This window comes from Peromyscus californicus, unplaced genomic scaffold (assembly GCF_007827085.1).
Source record: "Peromyscus californicus insignis strain IS unplaced genomic scaffold, ASM782708v3 Scaffold_3__1_contigs__length_106647218, whole genome shotgun sequence".
Taxonomy (NCBI): domain Eukaryota; kingdom Metazoa; phylum Chordata; class Mammalia; order Rodentia; family Cricetidae; genus Peromyscus; species Peromyscus californicus.
This window is the reverse complement of record NW_026294551.1, coordinates 65632736-65650469: the sequence shown is the minus strand read 5'-3', so window position 1 is coordinate 65650469 and position 17734 is coordinate 65632736. Positions and strand designations below refer to the sequence as shown.

Genomic DNA, 17734 nt, shown 5'->3' with positions numbered 1-17734 from the left:
GAAACACGTCACTGGAGGTGGGCTTTCTAGCCCACAAGTTGTTCATGCTACTTCCCGAGATGCCGTGCGATCAGCCAGCTTCCTGCTCCTGCCACTCACTCGGCCTTCCCAGCCTCTGGAGCTGTGAGCCAAAATGAGCCGCGCCTCCCTTGAGCCGTGTCGGTCAGGGTATTTTATGACAGCACCAGGAAGGAAAGTAATACAGATAGATAGATAGATAGATAGATAGATAGATAGATAGATAGATAGATAGATAGATAGATAGATAGATAATGTAGATAAATAGATAAATGAATGAATGAATAAATAATAAAATAAATAGAAACAAATAGAGTGACTGACCCTCAACGTGTCTTCTCACCTCTTGGGACCAGCACATCTGACCATCTATTAAGTGAGCAAGCTAAGCTTCCAGGCTTGGCTCCCCCTCGTCTCTGGGCAGTTTGTACCGTTTGTGAATGTTCTCCAGGGCCCTCTCATATCCAGGAAGTCTTAACAGGAACCTGCAAGCACATGGAGCTGAGTAAGAAGGATGGGTGTGGACCAGAGATGTTCCAGCAGCACCTCTGAAAGGGTGATCTGCAGACACCCAGCCCGTGAGATAGATGTAGGGACTGAAGAGGAGCCTTGTGATGTTGTCCTGACACCGTGGGCACGGGTGGTAGACTGCTGTTGGACAGATGTGGAGCAGGCTCATGTGTTGGGCTTTGTGCTGTGCAGGCCACACACTTGCTCCAGCTACTGTTAGTACTCAACAAATTGCCCTAAAACTTGGTGGCTTGGAGCTGGAGAGGTGGCTCAGGGGTTAAGAACACTGGCTGATCTTCCACAGAACCTGAATCTGATTCCCATCACCCACGTGGGCTCACAGCCACCTGTGACCCCAATTCCAGGAGCTAGCCTCCACAGGCATCAAGCACACACATGGTACACAGATTTGGCATTTGCCCTGCCAAATCCTATTGGCTGGGACAAACACAAGATCTGCTCATGTTTTAAAAGGAAGGAGCCCATCTCTTGGTGGGCTCGTGGAAGGTTCTAGAAGAAAACTTAAGGTAGAAAGTTTTGTTAGCAGCTGGTTTGGGAAAATAGAATAGAAAACAAAATGTCATTGAGAGGTATAATTGTTTTCTGTTACCATATTAGAAGTTACCGCACACTTAAAAGCTGGGAACTCTATAGGTCTTGACTAAAGTGGGCTTGACAGGGTTTTCTCGCAAGATCAAAGTCAAGATGTCAGCCAGCCTGGGCTCGTTAGTGGAAGGAAACTCTGGGGTAAGAGTCTGATCCTGACTGTTTCAAGTTGGTGGCAGAATTGAGACCTTGTGGGTGTAGGATGAAAGCCTCCTCGTCATTACAGGCTGTCCGATGGGACTGGTCTCTGTTCCTAGGGCCATCCACACATGGTCTCCTCCATCTCCAGATCCCCCATCCCCTGCCAGATGGAGGAAGCACTCAGGGATTTGTGTGGGGCTAGGTGACTTTGGCCATGATTCGTTTCCCTTTGCCATGGAGCACACTGCAAGCATGGGAGAGGGACCGTGTGTGTGTGTGTGTGTGTGTGTGTGTGTGTGTGTGTGTGTGTGTGTGCCCATGCCCATCCATGCTTAGAGGTGGGGACTGCAAAAGATGCTTGGCCACCCTTAGAACTTTGACTTTGTTTCTCAGTGACTCGGAAACTCAAACCAAACAGCTCTTCTTCACAGACAGTTTGAAAACACTGGGTAGTGTCCAGCGCGAGGGAACAACATGTATGCAAACAGCTGTAACTTAAGACTGTGTCCTAACTTGCGAAGGGAGAAGAACGGAGGAGCATTCAGGGCCCAGTGAGGTCGGTTGTTAAATGCAGCGACACAGATGGAGGACATGAGCTCTGAACAGGCTTTGCAAGGCAGACACGATTTGCATATTTAAGAAATGGGTTGGGAGGCCAAGGCTCAAAGAGCTCTTTGGATTTTGACACCTGCAGATGGGAGGGACAAATTGATAGGAACTCCCTTAGGTCATTTTAAAGCACAGACTGTGCTTTATTACAAACTACTTGCAGTGGGCAGGGGCTTCACACAGCCACTAGATCTTGCTCCCAGGTCCACAGGCCAGTGGGTGGTTTCTCCAGCCTTGGGCTCCCTGGTGTATCTCTGGTCATCCACGAGTAGCTGGAAGCCCTGCGGACTCTTGCGTCTCTTTGGGGACCGATATCTATCTACTAGCCCAGGACATTACTTTTTTTTATTCCTTTGACAATACCTGATAAAAAGCAGCTTAATGGAGGTTTGGGGCCCCCAGTTGAAAGGATGGTCCGTGGTAGGGAAGGCAGGGCCACGGGACCATGAGGCAGCTGGTCACTTGACATCTGCAGTGAGGAAGCAGAGAGGGCTCCATCCTGGTCTTCAGCTTGCTTGCTCTTTTTATTCTTTCCAGGACCCCACCCCATGATGCCCATATTCAGGATCAGTCTTTCCTGCTCAGTTAAACCTCCCTGGAAACGTCCACGCACACACCCCACTTCCCTGGGGGCATGTCCTCTAGGTAATCAAACCCATGTTCGCTGTGAAGATTGACCATCCAGATGGTCTCATCGTCTGTTTGCCTCTCACGTTTCCCCAGTGTCTTGGGTCAGGCGGAGGAAGTAACAGGTGGGTGAAAGACTGCGAGTCCCTGGAGCTTAGGTTGAGCCTCCTTCTGCCCCCATTGTTTTGACCAAAGCAAAGCAGGAAGCCAATCTAGCTTCCAGAAGTGGGAAGTGACAGTTTTAGTGGAAGGAACCATACGCCATCTCATTGCAAGGAGCTTGAGAGATGGATACAGAGAGGGATGGAAGGTCAGGGCCACTTCCAGCCAGTCTACCACAGCAATGTGCTCGATCTAACTGAATGTTCTAGAATAACTCCCGGTACCCCAGACTAAGTCAAGGGTTTGGTGAAGTGGGCGCATGGGAAACTGTTTGTGAATGTGACATTGTCTTTTTTTTTTTTTGGAGACTGTTTCTCTGTGTAAAAGACCTGGCTGTCCTGGAACTGTCTCTGCAGACCAGGCTGACCTTGAACCTGCCTCTGCCTCCTGAGTGCTGGGATTAAAGGCATGCACCACCACCACCCAACCTGTGATATTGTCTGCTAATGGATCACACACACTGGGCTTGTGGGACAACCTCATCTCCTTTTCTATGTGGAACCCCACCCACTCCCATTCTACCCGTTCTTCAGTGCCTAGCCCAGGAGCCCTCTGCCAGCTGCACCCAGAACCATTCTTAACTGAGAGAAGTATTCACGGTTCTGCTGCCACAACCCAGTAGAAGTTTCCAGACTAGAATGATTTCATAGTCATTCATAGGCCGTATTATAGACAGAAACAACTAGAAAAACCAAAAAACAAAACAAACAAACAAACAAAAACCAAACATGACTGTTTCCTAACAAAAAGTAGTTGCATGATTAACATGTGTTGGATGGATGGATGGATGGATGGATGGATGGATGGATGGATGGATGGATGGACAGATGAACCTGTGGATCAGTGGGGTGGATGGATGGTTGAGGAGTTGGCTATAGGTGCTTCTAAAGTTGTTACCATAAACTTCATTTTCCTCCTGCCAAGTTACTGAGATTTAGTAGATTTGTGTGTGTGTGTGTACGAGCTTCTCTTTGGTGGTGTTTTTTATTGTGTTTTGCTTTTCTAAGACAAAGTCTCCATACATAGGCCTGGCTGGCCTCAAGTTCACCATCCTCCCTGGGGCTACAGGCGCCAGCCACCACTCTTAGCATCTGAATACTTTGAAGAAACAAAGCAGAATCAAAAACCCAGTCGTGCATTGTGTGGGGAGAAGCCATGCTGTGTTCTTTCTCAATAACCCTGTAATTATTAGCAGAAAAATGAAGTCCCCAAGTTTCCTGCCTGGCTATATTAATCACTACTCAGAGGCTGGGGGTGAGTGGGACTTCTATTCAGATAAATTTTTGAAATGCTGTATTAAATAAACAGGCAACTTTCTTTCCATGGGACTTCAAAGGGCCTTTGTATATTGTGGGAGGCCAGCTCCCACCTTTTAAAGGGTTCCTATGAGGAGGAGAGAGGGATAAGAAAATATCAGATAGAGAGACCTAGAGGATGAGGGGGAAAACAAACACAGGTTTGCTTCGGGAAGAACTGGGTCAAAACCTAACGGCCCCTTCTAGCTCTTCAAAAGGGCTTTTTATAACAATGCCAAGGGGCGGGGCAAAAGACCTCCCCCTTGCAAGATCAAAGCACCCTGCACAGCCAAGTACAGACCCTTCCAAACACCTGGTAACCACACCCGTGGTCAAATCATCCCCTTATGCAGCCCTGCTGGGTAAAGCAAGCTCCGATGCTCTGAGTAATTTCTCACTAGGAAACCTCTGTGCGTCTCTACAATTTATTTAATGTGTGCGTGTGTGAAGATGTGTGTGCATGTGGGGCAGAAGTGTGTATGTATGTGGAGGCCAGAGGCCAACCTTGGGTGTTATTCCTCAGGCACTGTCCATATTACTCTTTTGAGATGGGGTCTCAAAACGATCTCTCACTGGCCTGGCACTTGCTGAGTAGGTTGGCCAGCCAGTGAGCACCAGGGCCCCTCCTGTTTGTGCCTCCCCAGTGCTGGAGTTACAAGCTCGGGACATAGTGGCTTTTTTATGTGGCTTCTGTGGATTGGACTCGGGTCCCTCCCCCCCCCCCCCCCCCCCCCCCCCCCCCGTTTGCCAGGCAGACACTTTACTAACTGAGCTATTTCCCGGTCCTCAAAGAACCCTTACTACGCTAACATACATTGTGGTGTGTGGGTATGTAAGCGTTGAAAACTAGGATGCAGAAGAGGGAGGTGACATACCATTTTAATCCCGTCCATTCGCAAGTATGTAATTCTTGGCTTTAAATACGTTCCCAGTGCTTTCTGTTACCACCGTACCCCCACGTTCCCCCCAAATGCCCCCTCCTCCCTCTCTTCACTCCACAGTAATACCTCTATCCTTTCTTTTCCTGAACTTATCTCCTAGGAACTTACAGAAGTAGAATCATACAGTACACGTCCTTCTGTGCGTGGCTTATTTCACTATGCATTAATATGTTTTCAAGGTCTGTCTATGTCATAGTAGCTAGCAAACATCCATCCCTTCTACCGTTGCGCAGTGTTCTACTGCGTGTCTGGACCATGACTTACTTCTATGATGGACCCGACTTGAGTTGTGTCTTTGGACAGTTGTGACCAGTGCTGCAGTGAACACCGGTGTCCCGGGTTTGTGTCTCTCCTTCCATGACTCTAGGTGAGGCATCGCTGGGTCGTGTGATGACTCTCTTTAACCTTTTGTGAAACCTCTAACCTTGTCTGTGGTACCTGTGCTCCCACTGACATTCCCACCAACGCTCACTCACGTGGGCTCCAGTTTCTCCACACACATCCTGCCAGCACTTGTTTTCTGTGTATTCCATTACACTCTCCTGCTGAGTAGTAAATGATGCTTCATGATAGGTTTGAGTCCTAGTTCCCTAACGACCAATGCCTGGAGTTCTGAGTGTTCTCTGTGCACTCTGAATTATGAGTCCTTCATCAGGTATACTTTGCAGATATATCCTAGTCCACATCTTGTGCCTTGAAGAACCAAAGATACGGTTGTAATGAATTCCAATTCAGCAAAATTTACACTGTGTCTTATTTAAGAAACATGTGTGTCGAGCATGGTGGTACACTGCCTCCCAGCACTCTGAAGCAGAGTCTGGCAGATCTCTGTGAATCCAAGGCCAGCCTGGTCTACAGAGTGTTTCCAGGACAGCCAGTGCTACATAATAGGGAGACCCTGTCTCAAAACAAAAACAAAAACAACAATGACAAAAAAGAAAAACAAAGAAACATTTGCCTATGGACTGGGGAGATTGCTCAATGGTTAGAGCACTTCTCTCCCCAACCCCCCAACATGAGGACCAGAATCTCTAGAGCCTGAACTCCCCAGAACCCACATGAATGTCAGGAGGGTATGTGTGGTGGCCCACCTGTGATTCCAGCCTGGGAAGGTGGAGACAGATGATCCCCAGCGCAAGCTGGCTACAAAACTAGCCCTATCAGTGAGTTCTGGGTTTGATTGAGAGACCCTGCTTCAATGAAAAAGGTGGAAGAGCTATAGAGAATGATTCCAGATGCCAACCTTGGGCCTCCACATGCATGCACACTGACATGCATGTGCTCACACACATGTTAACTCATATACACTCATATGAAAATGGAAAAAAAGGGAGGGAGGGAGGAAGGAAAGGAGATAGATTTGCCTAAATAAATTCCTACATGCTCTTTCCTTATGTTCAGTTCCAGTCTGTTTTGTGTGTGTTTAGAGTTAGGGCTGAGCTTGGCTAGTCTGTCTGTGCTCCGTTCTTCCTCTAGCCCACACTGGCCTGCATTCTGTTCTCTTGTACTTGCCATCCTCCTGCCTCAGCCACCCAAGTGCTGGGATTACAGGTGTGCAGCACCAGGCTGAAAGAGAAGTTTGTGTTGGCTTCTGGTGTATCGTATGACATCATTCCAACACCCTTTTTGGAAAGTTTCCCCATCCAACTTCCTTAGCACTCTCAATCAGAATTCACTCAGTAAGTTTGTATGTACATACATGTGTGTGAGTGTGTACGTGTGTGATTAAGCATGTATGTATATATACATGCTTGGGTGCGTATAATGTATGTATGTGTGCAGTCTGGGGGATGGTGTTAGTATGTGTTTGTTCTCTCCTCCACCTCATTAGTCACTTGTCTGTCCTCACTCAAAGACTACATTCTCGTGTTCACTGTAGCCATGAACCAAACCTTGAAAAGTCCGTGTGTCCTTCAATTTTGTTTTTGGGTGTGTGTCACTGGTTTAGCTATTTGTCTAAGTCCTCATGCTTCCACCAAGACTGCTTTGTGCCTGTCGAGCCTTTTTCTTAGGACTGGCATCCTTTTGTCTTTTTAGGCAGGGTCTCACTGTGCGTTCTCGGCTGCTCCAGATTTCATGGTCCTCCTGTCTCCACCTTTCAAGTGCTGGACCCCCACCTCTGGGAGGACTGACACCTTCACATGGAGTCTTCCTAAATATTGCTGCCACCTGTGTCCGGATTTACTTAGAGCTCTGACTCCTCTGGTGCTGATTTGTAGCAAAACACGTGTCGTGGATATTTTGTTCAGTGCGTCTCATAAGTGTTTGCGTGTTGGCACCGCGGCAAATGGTATTTTTTTTTTTATTTGAGTTTCCAGTGTTCCATTGCTAGTATTTGGAAATTAAGTTGACTTTTTCTTATCACCCCTGCCCCTCCTGATGTTTTAAACTCACTAGTTCTAGAAGCATTTCTGTAGGTGTTCTCAGCATTTTTCAAGTCTGTAATATGGTGTGCCCAGGTAATTTTTATACCAATGCTTCGGGCCAAAGAGTAGAGGCCTAGACAGACACGGGAACCTGTCTGTGGACCTACTCCTCATAAAAGTGGACAGGAGGAATGAGAGAGCTGGGCCTTCCAGGTCCCCTTCAGACTCGCTGCCACCACAACAAGCGCTTCTCAACAGAAGATATGCGTCTCAGTTAAGACCAGATTTGAATGACTCAAGCAAGATAGGCGTTTTTCTCTCACTGAAAAGCCTGGAAGGAAGGGTGTGTGTGTGTGTATGTGTATGTGTGTGGTCATGAATGTGAGAGCTAAAATGTCTGGTACTTCTATATGAAAATGAAAGCAGCCCCAGAGGAAAGACAGACAGACAGAACCTCTGCCCCCAGCCGTGAGGGTTAGGATACCGACAGGAAGCTGACTGGCAATGGAGGAGGCAGGAGTTCAAGGCCCATGGCATCTTCTAGAAATCACCTTCTGGTGAGATGGGCCCTCTGTCTTTAGAGTTGTGCAGCCCATTAAACCGACCTGAGGCCATTTAATCAGAGGACAAAGTTAATCCTCAGAGCCCTTTATGGCATTAAATCCTTGTGACTATGTTAGGCACGTCTAATCCCTACGTGACCTTCCCTGCATCCAGAAAAAAAAATAAAACAAAGGCATATCTGCCCCTTCATTCTCAGTGGAAAACAGACCTGCTTTTTCGGAGCTCACATTTTGGGGAGACAGGCATGTCATCAGACGAGTCTCGGATGAGTGCCCAAAGGAACATGAAATGTGGAACCCCGAGGATGCTCTGGAACGCCAGGGCAGCTTGCCCAAGGCTTTCCTCCTGGACCAGGGGGATGCCAAGGGTGTCCAGGAGATGGCTTCTCAGCTCCCACTCGGTACTTGATTCCGGGACTCTATGGGGGATGGTGGTACTGGTGAGGTTCAGTTGCGTTCTTACACCACTTGGTTCTGGTTAAAATAAAAACAAAACAAAACACATTTTCTCCAGGTCAGATGGTCTGAGGTAGTCAACCTCATTTGAATCTTGCTTGTGAGGGCTAGAATAAGAGCGATCCTCGGCTTGGAAAAGGAAACATTTCCTCTAGGTGAAAACAACGTCGTCTCCATCCGGGTGTCTCTCATGGGAGGAGAGGGAGGAGACTGATGAAAGTATGTGGGTTTCGGCACTGGATTCCTGACCCCAGCTCTGACTCACTCCTTGCTCAGAGACTGTTGTTCCCACCTGCCAAGGAGCCCTGGCCCAGGCTTCCTCCTACTGTGTGGCTCATGTCTGCCATTTGAACCTTATTCATTCCCACCAGGTTGGGCTTTTGCCCTTAAATAAATCTGTCTGTCACCTTCAAGTCTCCGTTTCTTGGTTCATGCCTCCCCTCCAGTTGGATTCCACCTACATTGCTCCCAGGCAGATCCCTCTCCATCTTTCCACACCCCTCCCAAAGACTCCTCTGTAGGAATCCTTCTTCCCCAGTCACCTGGGCCGAACACTAATTTTTTATTCTTCTAAATACCTATAGATTTTATCTGTGTCCTTTAAGGCAATACACTTAGAGTGATGTGAGTTTTTTTCTTATACAATCCTGTTCGTTGAGCCCGTAAACTGTCTTATTTATCTATATGTGTAACTACTTTTCTCATTGCTATGACAACATACATCACCTGAAGCAGCTTACAGAGGGAAGATGCAGTTTTGTTTTTTGGTGTGTGGGGGGGTGTTTGTCTGCATGTAGTCAGCGTATCATGTACGTGTCTAGCTCCTGTGGCAGCAAGAAGAGGGCGTCAGATTCCCTGGAACCGGAGTTACAGGTGGTTGGGAGCTGCCATGTGGGTTCTGGGAGTAGAAACCAGGTCCTTTGAAAGGGCAGCTAGTGCTCTCAACCACTGAACCATATCTCCAGGAACGGTTTGTATTAATTAGTGGTTTAAGAAAGGTTAGAGTCCATCATGTTGGGGATGGCATGGCGGCAGGAGCTGAGTGAGTGTGAAAGCACGGGGTCCACAGCCAGGAAGCAGAGAGAGATGAATGCTGGTGTGCAGTTCATTCTCCTTTGTATCCAGTCTGGGACCCTAAACCACAGGGCGGTACCATCCTATCAGGGTGTGCTCTCCTTCCTCAGTTAAACCTCTCTGGCAGTGCCTCTCAGACACTCCCAAAGGAGTGTCCCCTGGGTCTTCTGTTGCTGTGAAGAGATACCATGACCACAGCAACTCTTACAAAAGAAAGCACTTATCTGGGGGCTTGCTAACGGTTTCAGAGGGTCAGTCCACGATCATCATGGTGGGAAACAGACCAACGTGGCATTGGAGCACTAGCTGGAAGCTTTACATCCCGATCTGCAGGCAGAGAGACGCTGAACCTGACATGGGGTTTTGAAACCCCAGAGCCCACCCCAGTGACACACCTCCTCCCACAAAGCTACACCTACTCCAACAAGGCCACACCTCCCAGAGAGTTCACTCAATGGGGACCAAGCATTCAAACATATGAGCCTCTGGAGGCCATTCCCCTTGAAACCACACACACAGAGTATAAATCAACTCTGTGCATTTGGCTAAATAAGTTCTACCTGATCCATTCTGACCTTGAAGAGGATGTTGTGTGTGTATGTGTGTGTATATGTGTCTGTCTGTCTGTCTGTATCTGTGACTGTGTGTCATGCATAAACACAGAGTTTTTGCATGTTAAGGTTTCTGTTGCTGTGAAGAGACACCATGACCATGGCAACTCTTTTTTTTTTTTTTTTTAAAGATTTATTTATTTGTATACATGTATCCCTGCAGGCCAGAAGAGGGCGCCAAACTCATTACAGATGGTTGTGAGCCTCCATGTGGTTGACTGGGAATTGAACTCAGGACCTTTGGAAGAGCAAGCAGTGCTCTTAACCTCTGAGCCATCTCTCCAGCCCCTCATGGCAACTCTTATAAAGGAAAAACATTTAATTGGGGTAGCTTACATTTTCAGAGGTTCAGTCCATTATCATCATGGTGCGACATGGTGGTGTGCAGGCAGACATGGTGCTGGAGAAGGAGCTGAGGGTCTTACATCTTGACCAGCAGGCAACAGGAAGTGGTCTGCAATGCTAGGCGTGGCTTGAGCGTCTATGAGACCTCAAAGCTGGCCTCCCCAGAGACATACTTCCTCTAACAAAGCCACACCTCCTAATAATACCACTCCCTGAGCTTATGGGAGCTGGTTTACATTCAAACTACCACAGGGGCTATTAGAATAATCTACTTCATATTTGGCATCAAAGAGTGAGTGTGATCCTAAAGCAAAATCTGAAGGATGGGTTGAAAGGCTAGAGAATCACCCCAACATCTGCAGTAAAGTTTCCCCTGATATATCCTGAGACCTGGCTGAAACCCAGGCCCTCTTCATTTCCTTTTTAGCCCTCCTGTGGTTTTGAGGACCCTGGCCAGCTGGGCCAGAGGTTCATCACCCTCGCTGGCAGGCGCTGCCAAGTCTGCAGTCTCGGGATTGGAGTGTATGCTTTGACCCATCTTCTTTCTTCTCCAGCAGAATGCGGTTGGCTTTGCTTCACTGTTCTCGCTCTCTTCAGAGGGTGCCAGACACACTAACTGGTGATTAAACAAAGATTAAAATTCCATTTGGATGAGTGAGTGAGTGGCAGTGGGGACCATGATCGATTCCTTTGGAATGTTGACTCAGAGCACACGGGTTCCAGACGCAGTCACTCCAAGCACGCCCACATGCATTTGCAGTTTGCTGTCTAAAGGGATTTCCAGACATTCTGCCAGCCTCCCCAGCTTCCTTACATCCTCACTGAGCCCCTTCCCTTTGTCTTCATCTCCTGTGGCAAGGGGACATTCTGGAAGCCAGGGGAAGGAAAAGTATCAGAAGATGATTGCAAACCAGAAAAAAAAATGATCTCAACCTTCAGAAACACAACCTCTGGGTGTTACAAAAACACTCAAGTACCTCTGGATTGAAAGTCTTGGCATGATCTTTTACATAATCTTCCATGATTAGTGTTACTGGAGTGTTGTGTGTTTGGAGCTAGAGGGTGGCTCAGTGGGTAAGGCGCTTGCTATTGCAAGTGTGACAACCTGATTGTGAATTCCCAGGACTCTTGTAAAAGCAGGAGTCTATCATCCCCCCCCCCCCCCACCTCCCGGCCTCACACTCACTCCTGAGGCTCTGTCCTGGGTGTAGCCTTTAGCCAGCCACCTGCAGTTCCAGAGCACCGGAAAGGGGTTTGGATTGACGTGAACCAAAGAGTTCAAAGACTTAATCCAAAAAAAAAAAAAAAAAGAGTAAAATACCACCAGTCGGTGGTGACCGGGGCCTTTAATCCCAGCACCCGGGAAGCAGAGGCAAGTGGATCTCTGTGAGTTTGAGGCCAGCCTGGTCTACAGAGTGAGAAAGGACAGCCAAGGCTACACAGAGAAACCCTGCCTTGGTGGGGGGCACAAAAATAAATAAATAAATAAATAATTACATTTTACATTGATTGCATGTTGAAATGCTAATATTTTAGATAAAATGAATTGGATTCAGTTATCTATATTGGGCCTGGCGAGGTGGCTTAGCAGATAAGAGTGTGCGCTGGTCTTGCAGAGGACCTACGTTCAGTCCCTAACACTTACAGGCTAGCAGCTCACAGCCGCTGCTAACTCCAGCTCCAGGGGATCCGATGCCCTCTTCTGGCCTCCCACAGACATACCCACACACGGACAGACACATATATACATAATTAAAAATTAAATACATCTTTTTAAAAAAAAATACGTTGCTAAATCTAAGCTCATGCGTTTGTTTGTTCCTTTGGGGTGCTGAGGGCTGAACCCAGGGCTTCATGAATGCTAAGCTAGCACTCCACCATTGAACTACACCCCTTAGCCTCTACTGTGTTGTGTTGTGTTGTGCTGTTGTGTGACAGTGTCTCACAGTATATGCCAAGCTAGCCTGGAACTCACGGCCTTCCTGCCTCTGCCTCCCAGGATTACAGAGGTGTACCGCCACACCCAGCCTCGTTTTCTTTCTTCAGTGTGGAAAGCAGCTGGCTTTCCATGTCTGCTCCACAAATCCTTTCTGCTGGGCAGCATCACACTTGGCACTTTCTCCCACGGATGAAAAGATAAGCCTGTCTTTTCTTCCTCCACTGGGCAGCGCGTTCCCAGCGGGCAGGTGGCGCTGAGCTTCTGTGGCCCTCTGGCTTCTGCCCATCCAGGGGTCCCACGGCAGGCACTCTGAAAGTTGCCGGGAGGGCCGGACAGGTGGTAGCGCTCCCTTCAGGCACTGTAGCGCCTAGACCTTTGTGACTGCCCATGTTCCCTTTTCTCTCCCTTTTCGCGGTTTCTTCTCTTTATTTTCTTTTTTCTTTCTTTTTTTTTTAAAGGACTTACACGGTCGACCAAAGAAGCCGTTTTTCTTGGAGGATAAAGAAAAACTGAAGGACTGGCATGACAAGGAGGCCATCAGGAGGGACGCACAGCGAGTAGGTATGGAGGGGAGGGCTGAGTGTGGGCATGGCATGCATGTGCAGCCGCGGGTGTGTGCGAGCGCGCGAGTTGTGTGTGTCTGAGGGGCATCTGGACCTTCTGTTCACTTCCTGCCTGCCACCATCCTCCCTACTTCCTATACCCACCTTTCACCTGTTCGGGCCTCTCCTCTCAGCACCAGACCCGCTGTCCTCCGGTTTTCCCCGCCACCTTGGTATTAGCACGTGACTGTGCCTCTCGCAGGTCCCACACTAAAGTAAATGGCACCGATTCGAGGTGACACAGATTGAGCCCAGAGCAGGTCCCACCCTCAGCAACCTGATCAGCCTTTTATGGCCCACTGAATAAGAGGGGACCTGTACCTCGGAGATACGGTGTCACCTGCCAGCCGTCACACGGGGAGAGCAAGGCCAACCTGGGACTTGAACCCGGGTCGGGAAGGCAGAGCCAGCACCTCACCAGCTCCAGAGTTGGCTGCTTGGGCTTCCGCTCCAGTTGCCTGCTGCTAACAGGGCTTTGTCACCTGCCTTGTGAGGGCTGGTAGGTAGGGGAAGGGCCGCCATAAGGAGGTACAGAGACTGTGTGGAGATTCTTCTCTGCAGAGTGCAGGCAGAGGTCAAGAGAGCAGCCTCAGCGCCAGCTGCCAGCGTAAGGGGCCACCGATGACATCCACCCTTCCTGAGCCTCCGTCCTCCCCATCCGTGGGTGAGCACACGCAGTCTGCTCGGGCCACCTCAGCAGGCTGTTGTGAGGGTGTGGAGTGAGGTGATGATGATGTGAGGTCGCTTTTGCTTGAGTGGAAAGTGGATACAGCAGCCCGAGGGACTGACTTTGTGTGTGGTGACCTGGGTTAAAGGTGTCCCTTCTAAATTATTTATGGCAAAACCAACTCACTACAAAGCTCGCAAGAAAACGGGCGTGAATAACTGAGCTGGTGCCCAGGGCATCCCCAGTCCAGACACCCAGCACTCTACTCTGTGTGCCAGGAATGTTAGATGAACGGAGAAGGATGCTTCTTAAATTAAGAAAGGAAACATCTGCAAAGAGCCAGCTGGCCAGACAATTGTGCCTGAATTATTAGAATATTGGGCTGGCTAGCAAGGGGAAAAAAAAAGAACAGCAGGGAAATTAAGAAAAATAAATGACTGTTTACTTCCTCGATTGTTGAAATAAAATTATACATAAGTATGAAAGAGTAAATATTTTTTAAAAAAAATAATTTATAATTGCCTAATTATGAGAAAGAAAAAGCGAATAATGAGACTGAGGAGTTGCACCCCGAGTGTCCTCCTCAGCCGTCACAGTGGACCTTGTCTGATGAGAAGACAGAAACTGAGGCCTTGCCAGGATGCTGTGCTGGGGTCCAGCTGGCTGGCCTTGGCTCCCTCTCCTCTGCCCCACCTCTGGGCCTGATCGTGTGTGGCCCCGCCCCCTGTCCCGCCCCCGTCCCCGCCCCCATGTGGATCTCCTGGTGCCTTGCTCCAAGTGTGAGTTCAGGCCTCTTTCTGCCTGCGCACCACCACATCATCAGTGTCCTCGGTCATGTGACACCCAGAGGGCAGTTGGCCTTAAGCTGCTGTGACTGACTCTTGGATACCCAGCAGTGCAGACCCTCGAGCTGCTTGTATCAGTTCTTGGTCACTAGAAGCCTGTGGGCACCCCCGGAGAACGCGCTCGAGGGGCACCGGAGACCCTTCTCAGACACATTGCACACAGACTGCCAAGCGTTTGTCCCCTGAATCTGTGACTCGCAGTAGAACTTTCCAAGCAGACCTGGCTGAGTAGATAAGGCAGCTCTTGATTTACCTCCTGACTTGAAAGAGAAATCAAAGCATCTTTTATCATCGTAGCATTCTAAAAGTCGTTTATTTATTATTATATACAGCCGTACTGAGGACCCAACCTCAACCCGGCAGCCCAGAGGTGCTAGGCAAGCGCTCTGCCGCTAAGCTACAGGCTAGCCCCTTGTTTATGGCAATTTTGATTTACACAGACCGTCTGCCTCGCTTAAATGGGAATCAGATCGCCTCAAGTTTATCTGGTGCTTTACGGTTTACAGAAAGTGTTCACTTGTGTGGCCTCTCCGGTTTGACTCCCCCAAACATGCTGCTGGTCTGGGAGAGAGCCAGGGTTCATCAGCTCAGAGAAGGGAGACCTGCCTCGGTGGGCAGGGGTTCTGGCTCTGGAGGGAGTACAGGGAACATGGGCTTCGGCCCTCACAGCTGGTTCTGTAACCTTTTACGAGTTTCAGTACACCTGCAGAGTGAGAGCTCTCCAGTCCACTGTGTCGGGTGACTATGGGGACTCTAGGGAAAGGTTGGGTGGAGTGCAGGACAGGACCCCTGCTGAGTGAATGCTGGTACCCTCCCCCTCTCCTCACTTCCCCCTGCACAATTTGGGGGAATGCTTGGGTGATGTTAATCTTGATTGTTGAGGGCTGGGGAGATGGATCTTCAGTTAAGAGCATTTGCTGCTCTTCCAGATGTCAGGCAGCTTACAACTACCAGTCACTCTGGCTCCAGGGGATCTGATGCCCTCTTCTGGCCTCCACAGGCACTAGCACAGACACACACACACACACACACACACACACACACACACACACACACACACATGCTCTTCAAATTTTTTTTTTAGATTTATTTATTTCATTTTATGTATATGAGTGTTTTGCCTCTCTCTCTCTCTCTCTCTCTCTCTCTCTCTCTCTCTCTCTCTCTCTCTCTCTCGACTGTGTGTGTGTGTGTGTGTGTGTGTGTGTGTGTGTGTGTGTGTGTGTGTGTATACTACCACGGGTGTGCCTGGTGCCTGAGGAGTTCAAAAGAGAGAGATCCCCTGGAACTAGAGTTGTGGATGGCTGTAAACCACTCTATGGGTGCTGGCACTTGAACCCAGGTCCTCTGTGGGAAAGTGCTCTTAACTGCTGGTCCATCTCTCTAGCCCTCACATAATTTTAAAAAATAGAAGGAAACTTTTTCTTTTAATTCATGGTTGTCTAGTTGTTGTTGTTTTTTCCCCCTTGAGAAGTGCCTGGAGGATGAGTGGAGCTCACGCTGGGTCTGTCTGTGAGGGCCCCTCCAGAGACAAGCAGGTCTTTGGAGCGCTGACCTGGTGAATACAGGTTATGGGGAGGAAGACCGGGTATGGGCTTAGGGGAAAGGCACCAAGATGAACTGTTCTTCAAGGGAAGAGATGTATTACTGTCGAAGATGGTCCAGTGGGGGCCTAAAGAGAGTCTTCAGTCTCACTGAAGACTATCCTTAAGAGCAGTGTCTATCCTTAAAGGTTTCCTTGCACAGCATGGAAGCAGGCTTAGTTAATGTATGATCTAGTGGTAGTCCACAGTGCATGCCTGTGGTCAGGTTGTCTCTGGTGTCCAGATGGCAGAGGGAGGGAGTGGATTTGGCTTCTTGTCAGAGCAGTGAATGGTTTGCCCACTTTCTGAAGAAACCCTTGGAAGAGAGAGGGGCTTTCTGGAAGGTGTGGCTGGATCTTGTGAAGCCCTCCAGAACAGCCCCAGAAGGGCTTGGGACCCAATGATGAAGCTGATATGGTTACAGTTTGGAAGGAGACAGAAGTAGGAGGTGGGGTCTCTGTGAAGAAAATAGACCAATGGGAGAGTACCCTTGGGGCTGAATCTCACCCTGGCACCTCTCCCTGTATTCCCTTTCTCTGTTTTCTGTGTCCCCTGAGCCTCTTCCATACACACACACACACACACACACACACACACACACACACACACACACACCCCGCTGCCACTGCGTTCTGGTTCACAACAGGCACGGGAGCACAGAGCCATGTGACGATGGACGCAACCCCCTGGAACGAATCCTTCCCCCATTAAGTTGTATTTCTCAGGTCCTTGCTCACAGTAATGCAGAAGTGACTAATATGCCCCGTGACCAGGTATAAAATCAAGAACAAAATTTAGAAGTATTTAGTTTTATTTTACATGTGCGAGTGTTTTGCCAGCGTGTAAGTCCATGCACCACACGTGTGCGGTGCCCATGGAGGCCGTAAGAGGACATCTGATCCCTGGAACTGGAGTTACAGGTGGTTGTGAGCCACGACATGAGTGCTAGGACTCAAATCTGAGTTCTCTGCAAGAGCAACCGGTGCTCCTAACCACGGAGCCGACTCTCCAGCCTCACGCCTAAGGCTCTATCTGCCGCCCAGTCATTCTCTCCCCAGCCTCAACCCTTGTAGCTGTCAGGTAAACCAGCAACACTGAATTTGCTCTCTGCCCCTAGGACATGGAGAACAGGGGAAGCCTTACCCCATGACCGATGCCGAGAGAGCGGACCAGGCATACCGAGAAAACGGATTTAACATCTACGTCAGTGATAAAATCTCCCTGAATCGCTCTCTCCCCGACATCCGGCACCTAAAGTGAGTGTCACACTTCTCATCTCCTGCTGCCTAAGGGTTTTGCCCATTGCTCTGGGTTGTGAGTTCAGTTGCGTGAAGTGCCGCCGCCGGCCTCCTGTGGAACAGAGCCCCTGCAGAGGCTCCAGTTATCAAACCCTCTCTAATTTGGAGCTGATGTGGCCAGGGATGGCGCTGCCCTACCGTCTGTCTCTTTCTCGCCGGGGGTAGGGAGCCAGCAATTCTCAGAGGGTCTCCCAAACAGTGGCATCAGTTCACCTGGGAATTTGTTACACGTGTGAGGGGGTGGGGTGGGGTGGGCGGCACGTTGCCATAACACACGTGTGGAGGTCAGAGGACAACCTCTCGTGTAGGTCCTTGCCTCCTTCTGCCTTGTTTAAGGCAGGGTCCGTTTGCTGTTCACCCTGTATACACTGCATACAGCAGGCTAGCTGCTGCCAGCTCCTAAGGAACTCTCCTCTCCCCGTCCCACCTCACTGTAAAGAGTGTTGGGGTTATAGACAGTTCACTACTGTGTCTGG

General features: G+C 49.2%; 1 protein-coding gene across 3 annotated transcripts in view; it reads left to right on the top strand.

Moving 5' to 3' along the window:
- The window catches only part of Galnt10 (polypeptide N-acetylgalactosaminyltransferase 10), a 150429-nt gene that overhangs the window by 62351 nt on the left and 70344 nt on the right, over positions 1-17734 (top strand). Inside the window, exons 2-3 of one of the 3 annotated variants that reach the window (XM_052757573.1) lie at positions 12722-12824; positions 17078-17216. In XM_052757573.1, the coding sequence (XP_052613533.1) occupies positions 12722-12824; positions 17078-17216 (242 nt within the window). Of the gene's footprint in view, positions 1-12721; positions 12825-12892; positions 13530-17077; positions 17217-17734 lie in introns of those variants that run through there. The other 2 variants (XM_052757575.1, XM_052757574.1) reach the window with 2 other exon arrangements.